Source organism: Halichondria panicea, chromosome 2, assembly GCF_963675165.1.
Source record: "Halichondria panicea chromosome 2, odHalPani1.1, whole genome shotgun sequence".
NCBI lineage: Eukaryota > Metazoa > Porifera > Demospongiae > Suberitida > Halichondriidae > Halichondria > Halichondria panicea.
Window position 1 is genome coordinate 3,186,139 of NC_087378.1, and position 18,517 is coordinate 3,204,655.

The window sequence follows — 18,517 nt, forward strand, 5'->3', positions numbered from 1 at the left end:
TGTTCCATTGTTCCTGGTACGGGATCACTTCAGCGTGTATAGCTACATGTAGCCATGGAGCCAACGTGTAAGTTTAAGTTTCTTAGACAACGAAGCTTTAGCATCAAAATCTGCCACTATTAAAACTACTATTTACTATTTACTACTAAACTACTAACTGAAGGCTATACCCTTGCTGTAGACGCAGCGCCATGGAATCTAGGTGAGTAGACTCATGTGTCACAAACAAACAAACTAGAGCACTGAAGAGCTAACCCTCGGCTGTTTTATGTCTCACAACCAAGCAGTTAATGATACGGTATGTACATGAACATCGAAGAGCCTAACGGCAACTTACTTAAACTATTTGAACACTATGACAAGGCTTTGAAAATGGTAGTGGTGCATGGTCAGACATACACTAGGACTATAGGATCACAGCAGAATCAGCAGAAAGAAACCTAAAACGTTAGCACTGTGGCCACCCACGTACGTGCCTCGGGTAACAAACAAACAAACTATGTACCAACAGACTACACTATATCTGTGGCCGCCCACGCGTGCCTTGGAAATTATGCAGCAAAGGTCAAGAACCCAGAACAAAACGTTCAAAAAGTGACCCTATTGATCCTCCTCGAGGCTATCCTCTCTGCATGTGGCAGCCATATTGAAACTTGCTGGGGTGCTAGCCTGAGAAGGTACGACATGCAAGCTCAATTAGACTTGATTTGAGAACTGTAATCACATTCGGTTCACATGCAGGCCTAGGTTTATTAATTAGACTATTGATCCTGCATGTCGTACCTCCTCTGGGTGTTAGCAGAGGAGGGAGAAACCACTTAACCTTAGCTAATTAAGGTCACTGATTGCTAAACTTAGCCTAGTTTTTGTGATCAGTTATTTTTCAGGAGTGTTAAATTTTATTTTCGCCAATTTTGCACAGAAGTCAGTGCTGGCCTTGATACCATGAGCGGCTTGTTATCGAGGTCAAAGCAAAGGTGGTATCGAGGCTTATCTCGAGTGAGAATTATAATGGTCAGACATCAGCTAGAAGACAGACCAGAGACTCCAACGTTCGGTCACAAATTGACCGGGTAAAATTATGAATTATCACGTGGCTTGCATTCAATAAGACCAAAAAAACGGGAAATGTCATGTAATCGATTGAAATTAGGTTTTTATAAAACCAGTGCATGATAGTAATAGAAATACAGTGTTTTAAGGGATGGCCAAGTGATAGCTCAAGCAAGAAAAGCAAGAGACAAGCTACTGTGGCTACTTTTAGATAGAGAAGGACTACACATTTCAACTTCTTGACTGAACATTTTGTGCTATGGTCTGACATTTGTCAGAAAACGCTATAATCCTCACTGATATGGCCAGGGGATAACTATGATACCGTATAGCGCGAAATGTTCGAGGGGCTTAATTTTCACGGATTTCGTGGGTTAGAATTCTATACGAAAATTAAGTCCACGAAAATTGTTCTTTAATTAGAATTACCTGCTACCGTGCAAATATTTAAAGGCGTGGCTTCCGGTAAGCAGTCATTCCGCGAAAATTGTGCAACGAAATGGTTTTTAGAGGCCAATCCACGAAATATAAGTGCCTCGAAAATTTCGCGCTACACGGTAATTCCCTCTGATATTTTATGGGGTGCCGTTTGTGTCAAAATATTGATGACAAAAACACAAGGTTTTGGTGGTATTTACTAAACATTTGAGGGTATTTAGCAAACAACTGAGGGTATTTAGCAAAGGACTGAGGGTATTTACTAAATAACTGAGGGTATTTAGCAAAGGACTGAGGGTATTTACTAAACAACTGAGGGTATTTAGCAAAGGACTGAGGGTATTTACTAAACAACTGAGGGTATTTAGCAAAGGACTGAGGGTATTTACTAAACAACTGAGGGTATTTAGTAAATGTCTGAGGGTATTTAGCAAAGGACTGAGGGTATTTAGTAAACAACTGAGGGTATTTAGCAAAGGACTAAGGGTATTTAGTAAACAACTGAGGGTATTCCAAAGGACTGGGGGGAGGTATCATGTTTAGTAAAAAAAACTGAGGGTATTTAGCAAATGACAGAGAGTATTTAGTAAATAACTGACTAATCTGTAATCTGCTCCTGGTATTAGGGAGAATACCCTCAGTCGTTTACTAAATCCCCTCAGCCATTTACTAAATGCATGTGTGTGCCTTCAGTTATTTGCTAAATCCCCTCAGCCATTTGCTAAAGTACTCTCAGTCGTTTGCTAAATGCCCTCAGTTGTTTGCTAAATCCCCTCAGTTGTTTAGTAAATACCCACAGACATTTACTAAATACCCTCAGTTGTTTACTAAATACCCTCAGTCCTTTGCTAAATACCCTCAGTTGTTACCCTCAGTCCTTTGCTAAATACCCCAGTTGTTTAGTAAATACCCTCAGTCCTTTGCTAAATACCCTCAGTTGTTTAGTAAATACCCTCAGTTGTTTGCTAAATACCCTCAAATGTTTAGTAAATACCACCAAAACCTTGTGTTTTTGTCATCAATATTTTGACACAAACGGCACCCCATAATATTTCCCCAGACATGTTTGGTACAAGATCATGTAGATAATTTTTTTCTCTACTTTTGTATTTTTTAATTAATTTTGTGTAGGCTGCCATATTAAAATCAATGTTTGGTTGCTTTACTGTACTGTACTACAGTCTGTAGCTAGATTACAAAGTCAAAGATAGTGAGGCAAGAGATTCTCAAGCTAGCTAAAGCTAGTGCAGTGCAAGTGCAAATTCCCGGGAGCCTTGGCTCCACCCCATCGTTGCTATGGGCTTGCAGTGGAAAAAGAGTTAATTTTAGAGCTTCCTGTCATGTGACCGTAACTAGCCTCTATTACGTGGGCCAGAATTAATAGGCGTTTCCAATCCCTTTCTGTTCGTTTATCTATGAATTAAGAGTCATTCCATATCAATTCAACGAAATTTAAAACGTGACGTCTTCAGAATTGCACAAAACTTGGTTATGTGTATGAGGAATGGTATGATAACATCTCATAAAAAAGTTTGGGTTTGTAAACAATATGGCTTCTGAGATTGAGTTAATAAAAAAATGCAGAAATTCCCCACTTTTAGAAACTGGCTGCTATTAGTTAACCTGTAACTTTCTAACCATTAACTTTCAAGACTAAGAATGTATATCATCCTGTTGCCCACATCACACTACATCCCACAACATATCTCATGATCCCATTGGAATCCCAGAATCAAACTTGTCACACTTCAAGAGAATGATACAAAGAACATGATACTCAAAAAGGTACAGAAAAAAAACAGCGTTTTTTGAGAAGCCAGACTTCAAAGAACACTAATTAGATGGAATATCCAAACTTTATCGAGTGAAGCCATACAATATGCAAAATGATGCGGAATTTCTTAGGCAACAAGATGATATGCATTCTTAGTCGTTGAAAGTTAATGGTTAGAAAGTTACAGTTTAAATTTCGTTGAATTGATATGGAATGACCCTCAAGTCAAGTGGTTCCTCCCTCCTCTGGTGTTAGTAGGCCTAATACATGAACGCCTCTCTCAAAATTAATCGTAGCCTCCTTTTCCAGCAAAATGAAACATTAATTATAGCTTATAATTATGACAGATTGTTCTACCTCACTATAGCTGAGAGTTGACTTGAAGAGTGGCTGCTGTGTGTCGTAACTCCACAGCTTCACTCCACTGGCATCCAGGGCTGTCAGACCACCATCAATGGTGCTGACATAAAGCTTGCAGCTATAATGTACATTCAACAGCAATATCTATAAGTATTATAGCTGTATATACATGCAAATGTATACACTGTACATTATACATTGCACATGCAGCTGTACAGACACGAGTTAGTGTACATACCGTATACTCTACTGAGATTACGCCCACCCTAATTGCATGCTACAAAGCAGCTACAGATGGGATGGGCTTAATCTCGAAAACAGTAGTTTTTGCTTGAAATTAAGCCCACCCAGGTGTTTGCCAGGTGTTTGCCTCAAAATTACGCCCACTCATTAAGAAACTAAGTCTTTTCTGTCTGCATCTGAGGCTAGTCTCGAATACCAGCCGGTTCTCATTGTAAGCGTGGGCGGGAGAGAACCGTCTGGTGACTCTGGGCAGAACGTTCTGTCAGTCAGGAATGTAATCATCCTGTTAACCACGTGGATAATACAGTAGAACCTCGCTAATCCGGACCCCTTTAATCTGAAACCTCGCAAATCCGGACAAAATGTAAACTGAAAAAGAGGAGGGGCTGTCAGTGAATAGACTACTGCGCATGCGCAATCCATATTGCTTTGCTGAATCAGCTCAAGACAATGGCCACTGCAAAGAAAACGAAGAAAGAGCTCGCAAGACTCACTGTATTGGAGAGAAAGTTGAGATAAAAGACTATTCTAGCTAGCAGCTTCCCTTCTGGCCACAATAATATCATAATACATGTATAAAAGTGTCTTCGTTAACGATATTCATAACCAATTAATGACATCCGTTAATCCGGAAATTTCATGTATTCGGATGGGGTCTGGTCCGGCTCTATTCGGATTAGCGAGGTTCTACTGTAACCCACACAATTTGTTGTATAGAGCGGTTGCATTCTCGAAGCTATCTTACATTCTTGTGGGTAAGGCTCCAATGAATATACTCTAACCCCATTCCATCCGACGACAGAAAAGCAGAGGAGACGCGAATATGGCAAGCCAAGTGTAACAAAATTACCAAACCGTTACCCTGGGGTGACAATCACCCTTACGCCGGGGTAAGCTTACAAGATAGCATCATCCCTTCTAGTCACGTCAACGACCACATCCTCTCTCAGGACCCTAACTATGGCCCCACCATTGTTTCGAAGCAGCTGGAATCCAAGAGACAAGTTCATCAACAAAATCAAGCAAATAGCCTTGCTGAAGCAAATCGGATCTCGGAGGCCTTGCCGGACCCATTAAGAAGAGCGATGGGTTTCGCAAAAGAGAAGGGAGCATCAACATGGCTCACTGCCATACCATTGGCGGAACACGGTTTTGCACTCCACAAGGGCGCTTTTCAAGATGCCCTAGCCCTCAGATATGGCTGGACTCCAGCAGACATGCCCCTAAAATGTGAATGTGGAAACAACTTATCAGTGGAACATGCCATGTCCTGTGCTAGGGGAGGATTCCCCTCAATCAGGCACAACGAGATCAGGGACCAACAGCCACCCTCCTAACAGAAGTGTGCAATAATGTTTGTACAGAGCCGGAATTACAACCTGTCACAGGAAGCTCTGAGAGGTGCCTCAGCCAACCGCCAGGATGGAGTACGGCTAGATATAGCAGCCAACGGTTTTTGGGGAGGAACATTTGAAAGAACTTACTTTGACGTTAGAGTATTTAACCCCTTGGCCCCGTCCAACAGACATACCCAACTCTCCCCCGCATACAGAAAGCATGAAAGGATCAAAAAGCGGGCCTATGAACAAAGAATAAGAGAGATCGAACATGCCACCTTTACACCACTTGTACTTTCTGCCACAGGGGGGCTAGGTAATGAGGCCAACACATTTTACAAAAGACTGGCATCACTTCTGGCAACCAAATGGAACATTCCCTACAGTAGTACTATGTGCTGGCTAAGATACCGACTATCTTTCTCTCTCCTCCGATCATCAATCATGTCCATTAGAGGAGCAAGGTCCTCATGTGGGCACGTAGCTAGCGTTAACCCCTACAGCCGTGGACCTGGTTAACTCTGAATGTAACATTACATTATGAACTATTTTCACTTACTCTTTTTCACTTACTTTAAAAAAACAAAAAGTCCTACATGCGCAAAAAAACCCCGGGGTGAAGGATAAGTTTACGTAGGGGTGAATCTACCCCGGGGTAGATTCACGTGTTTTTGCGCATGCTCAGTGTGCTATTAAGTTATCAAGCAGCCCCACCCCTCTATAGTTGTTGCAACCTTTAGAGAAATGACCCTACAACCCCAGAGAACCTCTGCTACAACCCTACACTGTTAGACACACACTGTCAGACACATGACTACAGCCTGAGTGCAGAGGGCTGCTAGCTTGCTCCAGTATAAGTTGGCTTGGTAGCTTCAACATATGGTTTCGAGCTCAGTGCCACCAGAAAACCTTTGTCCATTCAGCTTATAGACCTCGGTAATGTCCAGCAACTGCCCACCCACTCACCACACCGGTGATCCTTCATCCTTCATCGATCGTTCTGCTACACTATTTGTTGGTAGGACAAGTGCATGGCAGTGTGCCGAGGTGGTTAACGGGCAAGTCTTGAGGTAGAGTAAGGCCTGAGAATGATTGTAGCACTATAAGGAGCCAGAAGGCTGAGCTAGGTTACTCATCTACGTCCTCTAATACCCTTCGACATTTCCTTCTTGCATAGATATTATTGTTCGAGTATGAATTCAATATTAACCGTTAACTGATCACCTCTCATGTGATGTATGTCATCTCTGTTCTACTTAAGTTTGTCATGTGCTCTATATGTATCAGTGGAATGTTCTAAACTCTCCATGTCTATATCTGCATGTGTCTCCTCCTGTTCTATTTTTAGTGTTTGTTTTTTTGTTGGTCTCTGCACCACATGGTTGAATCTTTATGAATCTGATCTATGTACCTATAAGCTTGTATCTATACTAGCTTATAGGCACTAGGTTACATTAACCGCCTAGGCTACTGGCTAGCTAGAACTGTCTATCTGAGAGAAAGAACTCAACAGTTGAAGCTCTGTAACCATGCAAGCCTCAGGCTGTAGTCATGTGTCTGACAGTGTAGGGTTGTAGCAGAGGTTCTCTGGGGTTGTGTAGGGTCATTTCTCTAAAGGTTGCAACAACGGTATAGAGGGGTGGGGCTTCTTGATAACTTAATAGCACACTGAGCATGCGCAGGATTTACCCCTACGTAAACTTATCCTTCACCCCGGGGTATGCTTATCCCGGGATAAGGGCGATCCTCACCCCGGGGTAAAGGTTTGGTAATTTTGTTACACTTGGCGCGAAGCACTTAACCTTTGCTACTTAGGTCTCTAATTGCCGTTGTGTTAATTGCATGCCAGTCTCATGAATTAACCGCCCTTCCTAAGTGAAGACCTAGGAAGGGCGGCTGATTCGTGAGACTAACCAACAAACTGAAAGTACATCATGCAAGACAGCCTGGAACAAAGAGCTTGCCATCAATAGAATCATGTCAGGGAATACTCCAAAACAACCAACTATAAGAAGCCATCACCTATGATTAAATATATCCAGCAATCTCTGGACCATGCATGTACCACAGCAGAAGCCAAAACAACCAGCTATAAGAAGCCATCATCTATGATTAAAAGAAGTTATATCCAGCAATCTCTGGACCATGCATGTACAACAGTAGAAGAGCCTCCTTTTACAATGTATATACGTATAAAGTGGACCGTACATGCATGCTACATGCAACAAAGGCCAGCTATTGAGAAGCCTGGCCAAAATCTCATCCTCCCTGTGTTCGACTGTGGGAGGGAGCAGCTCAATACTTGACTGAAAGTGGTCGCAAAGCAGCTAGGAGGCTAAACGCACAAGTAAGTTTTATTCTCTGTTTTACGTTTTAATAATCCATTCTCGTTCACACAGTTAATGTGCATGTGACGCTCATTCAACTCCAAAATGATCTTGTTGTTGCCAAACCAAGTTCAAGATACGACAAGAAATGAAGATTTTGATGAGCTCGAACATTCTTCCTCATTAGTATTCACACCTGAGTTTGCCAATGTGGTCAATGTCGATGGATTGAGAATCAAAGACGGCAAGGTGTTGAAGTGGCAGGTGCTACATACACAAGACGGTAATAATAGTGAGGGGAATTGCTGTTTGTTTTCGGCCAACGGAACCCCGGACTATATTCAGACGCAGAGTCTGAAACAATCACGCACCATACCTTTCAAGGTGATCGGATGTATTAAGGAAAAACTATATCCAGAAGTACTCTGAAAAGCAAATGTACTTATTGACGAAGGTGTCCCTGTACCTATATATAGAAGTACATGTTAAACCTGACAATCCTGTGACTCCAAATGCAATTGCGTTGTAGACGGTTCCTTTGGATACGTAGTGAAGGAAGCACGGGATGCTGTGTACGATGCCCTCATAAGGAATGACATTACTGTTGTAAAATTCAAGTGGGTCATATATATCAGTGACTGGTATACCGTATGGGCCCAGGTATATATTCACACGTACATTAAATGAAGGCATTTGATAAAACAGTAATAATTGATGGCAACGAGGGATCCATTGGTTTGGGGAGAACTTTCCTCCAATTTTACTTGACGGTGTGAAGTGTACCCACCATATCTCTGAAGAAGCATTCCACATATCACATCTTGTTGTGGAAGCTCTTGAATGCTCCTCAGTGCAAGTGAGAGAGATCTTTATAGCAGTTCACACCTGTGTACCCATGGTTAGGCTCTTGAATCAGCCGCCCTTCTCAAAGTCTCTCCCCCCCCCCCCTCAGGTATGAAGGGCGGCTAATTCATGAGACTGGCATGCAATTAACACAACGGAAATTAGAGACGTAAGTAGCAAAGGTTAAGTGCTTCGCGCCTCCTCTGACAGAAAAGTATGCCCAGAGTCACCAGACGGTTCTCTCCCGCCCACGCTTACAATGAGAACCGGCTGGTATTCGAGACTATATCGGAGGCCTGCCAGCTCTTGACAAATACATCAACTTATACAACATAGTAATGCATAGGTAAAGTGTAGCTATAGGTATAAAGAAAGTACATGCATTCAAGTCAAGATTCTGTATCAGAAGTTGTTCCTTTTCACTGTGTCAGAGTCTTCAACAGAGATTCTGAGAAGATTGTCCTTCTCTCTTATGATACTACTACTGTCTACTATATCTAGCTATATTCAGAGCTAACCAGGTTTTACACAAGAAACTGCTTGACAACAGCTCACTGACAATTAATGCATCACTTCCTGGTGGTCGTATTCTCGAGGCAAAAATTAGCCTATTATTATGCAGGAACTTTCACTGAAAAATGGGGGTGGGCGTAATTTTGGACGTGGGTATAATCTCGGTAGAGTATGGTACATCACAACTGAGAATCAATTTCATACATGTAATTATAATTATAAATCAAACCTTTCATGACTGCCTAAACCACAGGAGTGAGAGAGAGGGCTTTCAACGCTGTGAACTACATTATTTATTGGCAGTAGACACAGAGCAGCAAATAGAGACCAAAAGGAAGAAGTCATTTCCTTACACATTTTAGAGCACCTGCAAAAAAAATTTTTTTTACCGTACATGTACATGGCACATGTTAACAAATACAGATGCCCACCTCTGATTTTACTTTACTAACTCACTAGCTAAGTTTGTGGAGTGTACAGAGGCAAGCTAGTAAAGTTATTCCAAATTGTATGCTAATTTTGTGCTACTGAGAAGTAAGTTGTACATGCAGAAGAGACAAATTTACGAGGGAGTACAGCATTTTAATTGCTGTAAAAACGAAGCACACAAGTATACATGATGGTAATTCTAGCCTAAATTTTTCTTAACGCTAGAAACACAGCCGCAATTAAACCGCAGAATAACGATTCCTCTTTCCTCTTCAATCTAATTCCACCAGCGAGCATAAATTATAGATCTAGTGCCGAACATCAGCAAACATTTTATAGCAATATTCAATGGCTCTGAACGACGAACGATTCTATACTACAGTGCCTTCAGGTAAATACCACAATAGGGTGATCGAGTAGTTGTACTTAAAAATAATGTATCTCAATATTGGAACATTTCTAGAAATTGTGCTGATACCATCATACAGGTGAATGAATAAGCTACAACATTATTCAAAAATATTTCCAAAAGTTGTTGTAGTGGGAAATCGTTATAAGTGAAAATGGGGGTGAAAGCTTTGAGCACGTATGTGGCATGTGTACTGGTCGTATGGTGCATACTTGTGGCATGTGTACTAGAAAGTACGAAAAATAACACTGTGTGCCCAATGGTAGCAGGATAGATGCACAAACACAATTGCTTGCATTTGGCATGCATGCATGCATAAGGGTGGAATGAACGCAGCCACATACAAGCAGAATGTGTGCAAATCATACATGCAGCATAGATGCAGTCTGCATACATATCACGCACATTTAGCACACGTATTGCATATTACTGTTCGCTCTCATCCTGCACTTGTTTCGCGCATGTGGCCAAATATCAAGGTGCAGCATACATTGTGCATACATGCATAACTAATGCTGGATATGCGCACAACTAATGTGCATGTGTGCAGCGTTTATATAGCGTTTATGCGCAGCACACATGTAGCACACTTCACATTTCTGTAAGGGTAGTTTGACTCACATTAAAGGCTGTTGCAGCCTCTTTATAATCTTTCATAGCATCATCTGTTCGCACAAACCTTCTATTCAACATAATGAGTTAGCCTTGCACTAAAGCCAGGGTGTCATACAGCTAGGGGGGACACCCCCCTCTAGCTCTAATCCCCTCCCCCCCCCCTAAAAGTTGCATTCAGTACTAGTTGTATGACTGAGTGTCCATAGCTGGCAATTTTACATACTAACAGGGTATTGAAATAACATTCGACCTTTTTTAGCAACATTTTCTAGTTACTTTTCTTATTTCCTCCCTCTACTTCAAAATCCTGTATGACACCATGAAAGCGCTAGCTAAAAGAGTTAGAAAAGATCTGTTAAAGCAGCTAGCTATAGTAGCCATTTGTGAACTTGATCTCTTTGCAGGCACATCCTTTAATTTCCGAGTGAAGCGAGATTTATGTTCAGGTCCTATTTAAGATTTTCCGTGGCAGTGGTGGTGGTTGACGTGATGTCGAGGCAAAAGGAGCTCTACTTGGACTTCGGGTGAACATGTAGGCTTTGATACTTGGCGTGGAGTCTTGGCAGATGTGCTGAGGGACGTCGGGCTCACAATCTTAGACCTCAGCAATAGCCAAGAGTGGCTAAACCGGAGCCTGGACGGTCTAACTTAAAACATTTTTTCTTGTGTGTCGACCATTATAACGTCTTTACCAGATTGAATGCACATACACCTAACTTTCTTATGTGATGATTATTAAGTCCAGATTTACTTTGATATTTTTGATTTACTGAGTGAGGATTTATTGCATTTAATGTATAATTATATACACTAGTAATTATTTCAATGCGCATGCGCACTCATATCCTCACATTTTAGAGAGCTCAGTGGCAGAAAAATCAACTTACGTAATTACAGCGCCTTCATAATTTAAGTGCCACGTCAGCATCAGCATAATTTTTAGGTCCTAAAAGAAGCGCCAACCGTTGCCGGAATTATTTTTTCTGGCGTTTATAAAAAGGCTTGTTTGAGACATCAAGACAATCATCCTGCATCTTTGACCCTTCACACTTCTAAACAGTTGTCTAACCCGTCGATAAATGTTGTTCATAAGTCACTCAGCTCCCAATGGTGCAGCTAGCAAGTGAAACTGAGCTAGACCACGCCTATTTTCTCTACAAATTATATACTAGCTGTAGAACATAAGCGCCACCATAATTTAGGCGCCAGCTGGGCTGAGCGCGATTTTTTGTGTTCTAAAAGATGCGCCACTCAGAAGTAGAATTAATTTTTTCTGGCACTGTAATTACATCAATTACGGTACTTCTTTTTCTTGAGGTTCTATACCGGTAAGCCACAAAACAAGACAATGATACGTACATATAGAATAGATAACAATAGAATATTAGATGCATGTACACAAGTCTGGTAACAATAGATACATGTACACAAGTCTTTTCTCTGCTTGTTTAGATACTGCACTGTCTATGCTGTACTACTGTCTGTGCTTATACTGTCTGTGCTTGAATTATCTCTTACTCTGTGCCTTTGACAAAGGTTTGCTCCCACTGTTTGGCTACAGGCCATTTAAATAACATGCAATACGTTGCTTCAGTATCGTTGAAAATTATTATGCCTCGGTGCGCATGCACAAGCGAGGTATACGGTAGTGTGTTTGTGTGTGTGTGTGTGTGTAGATTGCTACAGCTGCTCAAACATCAATGAACAGTAAGTAAGAGTTTCTATAGGCTTCTAGTCGTATTTTAATTCGTTGATTTGCAAAATAATGCTTCGTTCTCGAGTTATGCCTAGTTTTGCTTACTTGGAATGCCATTGCAGCCTTTTCAGAAGAGTGCGTAGCAAAACTTGTCCATGGAGTGTTGCTACTCTACTTAGTAGTTAGTTCTGCACCAGAACGCTAGCTATTGGTAGCTGCAACAGTGAGAAGAGAGCTGCAAAGCTCTACTGATGCAGCCATTAATCTTAGGCTTGAACTTTTGGCATCGATCGTTTTTATCATTGTTGATCATTACCCACTCTTTGAGCTCTGGATTCTGCCTGCATGCAGCAAATTAATCAATGCAAAAATGTTTATCAAAATTAATGTTTATGATGATAGTGTGTAAAATGCTATTAGTAGCTTTATGTTATGTAGCTTTGGCACCTCGACCGAGGCATTAGCACCCGCGGTGCTTTCGCGGGTGCTCAAGCCATCAGATATATAGGCTTCTGTTTCCATTCAGCTTCTCTCCTATATTAAATGAAAGCACCGCGGGTGCTGATGCCTCGGTGGAGATGTCAAAGCTATACCCTAATGTTACTATTATAGACGGGTAGTAATTTTAGCATACTAATTTTGGCAGATTTGTAGCAAATTCATTAGCACAATAATATAGTTGTCAAAAGATGTACAAGTGCGAGTTTTAGGTTGAATGGAAAGTTTGGAGTCAGATACAGATGAAAAAAGGGCTAGCTTGCTTAGCATACTCTAAAAAGTATATACATTAAGAGTACATTAGAAAACAATAAGGTATATCATAAAGCTACACACATTATAATTTTCATGATGAACATTTTAACATAAAACCATAATTGTTGTTAAAACGATCAATGCCAAAAGTTCAAGTCTAAAATTAATGGCTGATCATCAGCAGGGCTAGCGTTTTAGTACAGAGCTAAGTACTAAGTAGAGTAGCAACACTCGGTGAAAAAATTTTGCTCTTCTGAAAAGCCTGCAATGGCATTCCAAGTAGGCATTACTCGAACGAAGCACTATTTTGCAAATCCACGAATTAAATTCCTCTTAGTTGCACTTCATTGATCCTTGAGCAGCTGTAGCAGTCTACACACACACACACAGACAGACAGACAGACACACTACCGTATACCTCGCTTGACCGAGGCATAATGACTGTGGAATTCAATTCTGTCAACAATTGCAATCAACAATAATAACGTAACATTATACCTTTTCACCTCTTTTGAGCGAAAGTAAAACAACGGTGAGAGGCATTAGCACAAGCTTGCACCACTCATTAGCTAAGTATCACACACATTTGAAATACTTCTTATTTAGAACAGAACGAATTCCACAGTTGGTACTTATATTAGGGTGGTTACCCGAGGCGCGCGTGGGCTTACAGCATGAACAGCCTTCACACAAGAAGTTATTATGCCTCGGTGCGCATGCGCAAGCGAGGTATACGCGGTAGTGTGTTTGTGTGTCTGTGTATCTGTGTGTGTGTGTGTGTCTGTCTGTGTGCGCGTGTGTGTGTGTGTGTAGACTGCTACAGCTGCTCAAGGATCAATGAAGTGCATATAAGAGTTTCTATAGGCTTCTATAGTAATGTTTTCTTGGATTTTAATTCGTGGATTTGCAAAATAATGCTTCGTTCTCAAGTTATGCCTAGTTTTGCTTACTTGGAATGCCATTGCAGCCTTTTCAAAAGAGCACGTAGCCAAACTTGTTTACCGAGTGTTGCTACTCTACTTAGTAGTTAGCTCTGCACCAAAACGCTAGCTATTGGTAGCTGCAAGAGTAGAGAAGAGAGCTGCAAGGCTTTGCTGATGGCAGCCATTAATTTTAGATTTGAACTTTGGCATTGATCGTTTTTAAGAACAATCATGGTCGATCATTACCCACTCTTCGAGTTTTTGCATGCAGCAAATTATCATCATGTGTATAAAATTAAGCTATTAGTAGCTTTATGTTATGTAACTTTGGCATCTCCACCGAGGCATCAGCACCTGTGGTGCTTTCATTACTTTTTAGTAGTGGCAGATTTTGATGTTAAAGCTTTTTTCTTCTTTGTCGAATAAAGCCAAGAAGCTTGAACTTGCACGTTGGCTTGCATGGCTGCTACTAGCTAGTCTACCAGCGGCCTTTATTCGAGGCACATAATTATATTTACAGCTGAAGTGATCTCGTACCAGGAAAAGTGGAAAAGAATCACCAAGTATTAGTAGAAAGCTAAAATTATGATTGCTTATCCTAGCCCTAGGAGCCATATTTCAGGATTTTTAACTTTGCTGTGATCCTGTATGTCTCAGGCACAACAAAAAAAAACTCTGTTCTGTTCTAAGCCTCGATCTATAGTCAGCTTCCATGCCCTAATGTATTAACATTCCTCTGGTATAGATCTTATACTTTTATTATTCATGTAAACAGCTGAGGGTTAGCACTTCAGTGATCTAGTTCGAACGACTACGATACCGGTATAGCATAAAATCTGCTATAATGGCTCCTCCAAGATATTTCGTGGATTCAGGAGCACGCACATAGGTAGCCTCGATTCCAGGCCGCTCTTCCTCGAAGAGAGGGCCTGGTATCGACTGCTTGCGCATGCGCTAACCATTAGCCAGATACTGGCTAACGCAGGATAACAACGTGTATGCTCAGTAAAACAACGACGTCACAACGAACGGAAGTGGATTGAAGGAAGTAGATAGAAAGTGTTCAATTGAAGGTTTCTAAGAAAGAGCTGATAGCTACCCGTAGCCTGCTATGCTAACAAAAGACCCACAGCCTGCAACAGTGTGGATAACAATCATCTAAACGGAGTGAAAGCTGACAAAAGCCTAGTGGACAGGCCACGCCCATCTAATACTAATTTTGGTGAAAGTCTGCTATACTACTGCTGCTGACACTATCAGAAAGAAAATAGCTGTACATAGCTGCACAACAAAGCTACAGCTCTGTCTGTAGCTAGCTAAATAGCTCTGTGTATGACGTTCAATACTTTGTCAGGATTCAGTATTATAGGACATTCTACGGGAACAAATATCCAATAATGTTGCGCATGCGCAAGCAGTCAGTAGCAGGCCTACTCTTCAGGGGAGGCTAGTGAAGGAGGCTAGCACATAGGCAGACCCGAAAAGGCTCTTTTTTAAGGCGCCACATTAAAATAATTACGCTGGTAAATGGACTGTGCATAGCGCATGTGGCACCTACAGCAGATTTTCTTGGTCTTCCAACAGGTCTATGCATGCGTAGGTTTCACATGTTAAAGAGGTACTGTGGTTTGTTTTGGCTTGGGGTCTGCCCAGATACGTGGAAGGAAGAATTCTGTGATCTGTTTGCTCATTTTACCTCTACCAACATGCCGTCTAAGAATAATTACTCATACGTGGTGGAACTCCATTTGGAGTTTAACAATTACTTTGGAGGCTTCATGGCGCCTTAAAAAGAGTTTATACGGTAAAGTGTGGGGATCTATGGGTATACAAGAAAAGAGGTACTTACCCCAAAGGATCACAAGACATGCAAGGGCTCACCATGATAGCTACACGTACATGTAGTCCCAGATCCCAAAGATGTTGTTCATCAAATTGTTCATCAACAATCTATCTGCCGTTGACCTGTGTTGTTGATATAATTATTTTTAACGTCATGGATAATAATCGCATAATTAGGAACAGTCACGTGCCAAATTCACCAGTCAATCCACAACATAATTATCAGCACAAGATGGCGCTGTCCCTTGACTTTCAAAACCGAGTTCTATATGCTTGTTCGTGCTCGCAACTGGCTCCTTTGAGTGACCTCTACTTTTGTAGACACTGTAAGGTTCCACGGTGCCAAGATTGTGTGTTTTCTACTGTTGAAAGTTTCTCTTGTCCTCATTGTTTTGAAGCTTGTAGTGTAACCACTGAGCTAAAAGCCAAGAAAGGACGTTGTAATCATTGTTTTCAGTGTCCTCAATGCTCATCAACACTCACAACTCGCTCAGTCATTGTTCCTAGTGAGGTTCTAGCTCAAGGCGAGCAGCCCCCATCGAAAGATATCATGTTGGGGTCTTCCTCAGCACGTACACCTTCAAAAATGACTCCACCTACAATTACTTCGACATTGAAGTCACCAGGAGGCACCAAAGTTTACTTTCTCTCCTGTTCTCACTGCAAATGGAGTACTCGAGATGTTGGTATCAAGGACAAGCGTTCACCAGCCGATTTCAAAGATAAAGTCAGCCTTCATCAAGCAAGAATCAGTGAGCTTGTCAACTTCTACAAAGAGTATGCTCTTCAAGATGTGGCAGAACGTGAAAAGGTAAAGAAACCCCCCACTACCCGTCGGGCTCGAACTTATGGAGGTATGCTCGACCCGACCAAGTTTAAGCCATTACTGTCTTGTGGTAGCGACAGTCCTACAACTAAGCGAAGAGGCAGCTCTCAAATATCCTGGGACTGCAATATTTGTGAAAAGATGAAAGCAAAACCTACTGATCCTGTTCCTCCTAGTCAAGATTTGTATTCCAAACCTCTAAACCTTGCTGAAACACCGTCTGTACTTCAGCGTTTGATGGACCCGTCATTCCAACCGTACTCTTCTTCAAATTTTTGGCCTCGTCAACTTTTTCTAATTGCTAAAAAACTGCATCGCTGCAATGGTTGTGACCACATTCTGATCAAAGCTGAAATGAATCCGGGGTCTATTCGCTTTAAAATTCAGCAAATTGCTTGGCATGTATTCCCTCACATTTGCATTGTGGAAAATCCTAGCTTGGAGGCTGGTAAAGAATCGGAAGTGCTTCTCTCTATTTCAAATCCTGTGAACTACTCAATGAGTGTATCATTTCAACAGTTTGATCCAAATAAAACCCGAGTTAAGGAAACGGTTTCACCGTGTTCACTCCCAGACTCCTTGTTCCTGCTTACCCCAAATGATGACCTTGGGGACCTGCTTGACGAACATACCAATATTAAAGATGATCCTCAAGTTGTTCATTCACGGCATCCCGGCAAGTTGATTCTCAAGTTTCGTGTGACTGCACAAGATGTTTCAGAAAGCATCAAGTTTATGTTTGAGATGGTATTCAGTCACAAGCCTATGATTGAGGCAGATCAGAACCATGACGAAACTACAGTAAAAGTACCTGTGTTGGTACGATTGTTGAGATGTATATAAGTGTAGCAATTATAGTTTTAGGTATTGCCCTTGGTATTGTCATAGGTTTCCTTTACGGTATTGTAAATTTATTGTTGGAACTTATCACATGATGGTAAAATTGTAAAATTACTATGGTTACGTAACGATTCAAGACTATAATTATCATGATAATTGCTCATAATTATGATCATAGCTAGCTAGCTATTAGCTGAAGACCCATAAAATATATCTAGCTAGATAATACGTGTAGATAATATTGTCTCTGTTCATTTCTAGTCAAAAAGAAGATCGCTAAAGCCTCTGTGTCATTTCTGGTTGGTACGGTGCCTGCCTGCATCAGTCATGACTTGCTGTTCCAGGTTGTGTAGACAGCTGGGGCTGCTCATCTGGAAGAACTTCATCTTGCAGGTTTGTTGCTATAAATTATATTATACGTCAAACTTCCCATCTTCAGATAAGGCGACCCATTGGAACAGTGTTCGAGTTGGTGCTACCAACACTAGCTGTTGTCTTCATTGTTGTGTTGAAGTAAGTTTTTAGGTATAATTGATCGTTTTGCTGAATACCGGTATCAGAGGATAAAAGTGACCCCCCAAATCCAAGTAGTCTTAGTAATCCTAGTACTTTAGTTACCAAGTATACTAGAATTCAGTGACCCTCTTTCGGACTCTAAGGTCCTAGGATTCAGTGACCCCACCCCATTCATTGTAGTCTGCAGCTTACCGTACAGCGGCAAGTTCATAAACAATATATTTTGATTCTGGAATTCTGAAATTATTTTTGACCGGCGCTTATGTACTGTAATTCCAGTTTGGTGCAGCCGCGCTTAGCAGTAGAACATAGAGTACTATCGTAATTGATATAATTACAGCGGCAGAATCCACTTTTGAGTGGCGCATCTTTAGAGCACAAAAATTGCGTTCAGCCCAAGCTGGCGCCTAAATTATGGTGGCGCTTATGTTCAACAACTAGTATAGAATTTGTAGAGAAAATGAGCGTGGTCTAGCTCAGTTTCACTTGCTAGCTGCACTGTTGAGAGCTGAGTGACTTGTGAACAACATTCATTGACTTTAGCTATGGGTTAGACAACTGTTTAGAAGTGAAGGAAGTCAGAGATGCAGGATGACAAGCCTTTTTATAAGCGCCAGAAAAAAATTATTCCAACAACGGTTGGCGCTTTTTTTGGACCTAAAAAATTATGCTGATGCTGACGTGGCGCTGTAATTACGGTAGTTGTTTCCATGAGGCTATCACAGATCAGTTGTACATGTAGCCTCGATTTAAGGCCGCGTTATACTTATTCTGTTTGTG

General features: G+C 41.3%; 3 protein-coding genes across 6 annotated transcripts in view; 2 read left to right on the forward strand and 1 right to left on the reverse strand.

The window, feature by feature from the left end:
• LOC135331227 (eukaryotic translation initiation factor 2-alpha kinase 3-like) overlaps nt 1-15,737 on the reverse strand; it is a 32,235-nt gene extending 16,498 nt beyond the window's left edge. For 2 of the 4 annotated variants that reach the window (XM_064526312.1, XM_064526310.1), the window contains exons 1-3: nt 15,613-15,727; nt 9,118-9,255; nt 3,623-3,743 (exon numbers count right to left, since the gene is read on the reverse strand). In XM_064526312.1, the coding sequence (XP_064382382.1) occupies nt 3,623-3,743; nt 9,118-9,255; nt 15,613-15,656 (303 nt within the window). In that variant the 5' untranslated portion in view covers nt 15,657-15,727. Of the gene's footprint in view, nt 1-3,622; nt 3,744-9,117; nt 9,256-15,594 lie in introns of all 4 variants that reach the window. The other 2 variants (XM_064526311.1, XM_064526313.1) reach the window with 2 other exon arrangements.
• A 4-nt stretch (nt 15,738-15,741) lies between these two features.
• LOC135331230 (dynactin subunit 4-like) lies at nt 15,742-17,313 on the forward strand. Its single transcript, XM_064526315.1, has one exon. It carries the CDS (start codon nt 15,788-15,790, stop codon nt 17,222-17,224), a length of 1,437 nt encoding a protein of 478 aa, XP_064382385.1. The 5' UTR covers nt 15,742-15,787; the 3' UTR covers nt 17,225-17,313.
• A 66-nt stretch (nt 17,314-17,379) lies between these two features.
• The window catches only part of LOC135331226 (phospholipid-transporting ATPase ABCA3-like), a 71,894-nt gene continuing 70,756 nt past the window's right edge, over nt 17,380-18,517 (forward strand). Inside the window, 2 exon segments of the mRNA XM_064526309.1 lie at nt 17,380-17,614; nt 17,661-17,734. Coding sequence (XP_064382379.1) covers nt 17,549-17,614; nt 17,661-17,734 — 140 coding nt within the window. The 5' untranslated portion in view covers nt 17,380-17,548.

What these genes read in the sequence shown, in the direction of transcription:
- LOC135331230 (XM_064526315.1), top strand. Translation starts at nt 15,788, where the DNA reads ATGGCGCTGTCCCTTGACTTTCAAAACCGAGTTCTATATGCTTGTTCG.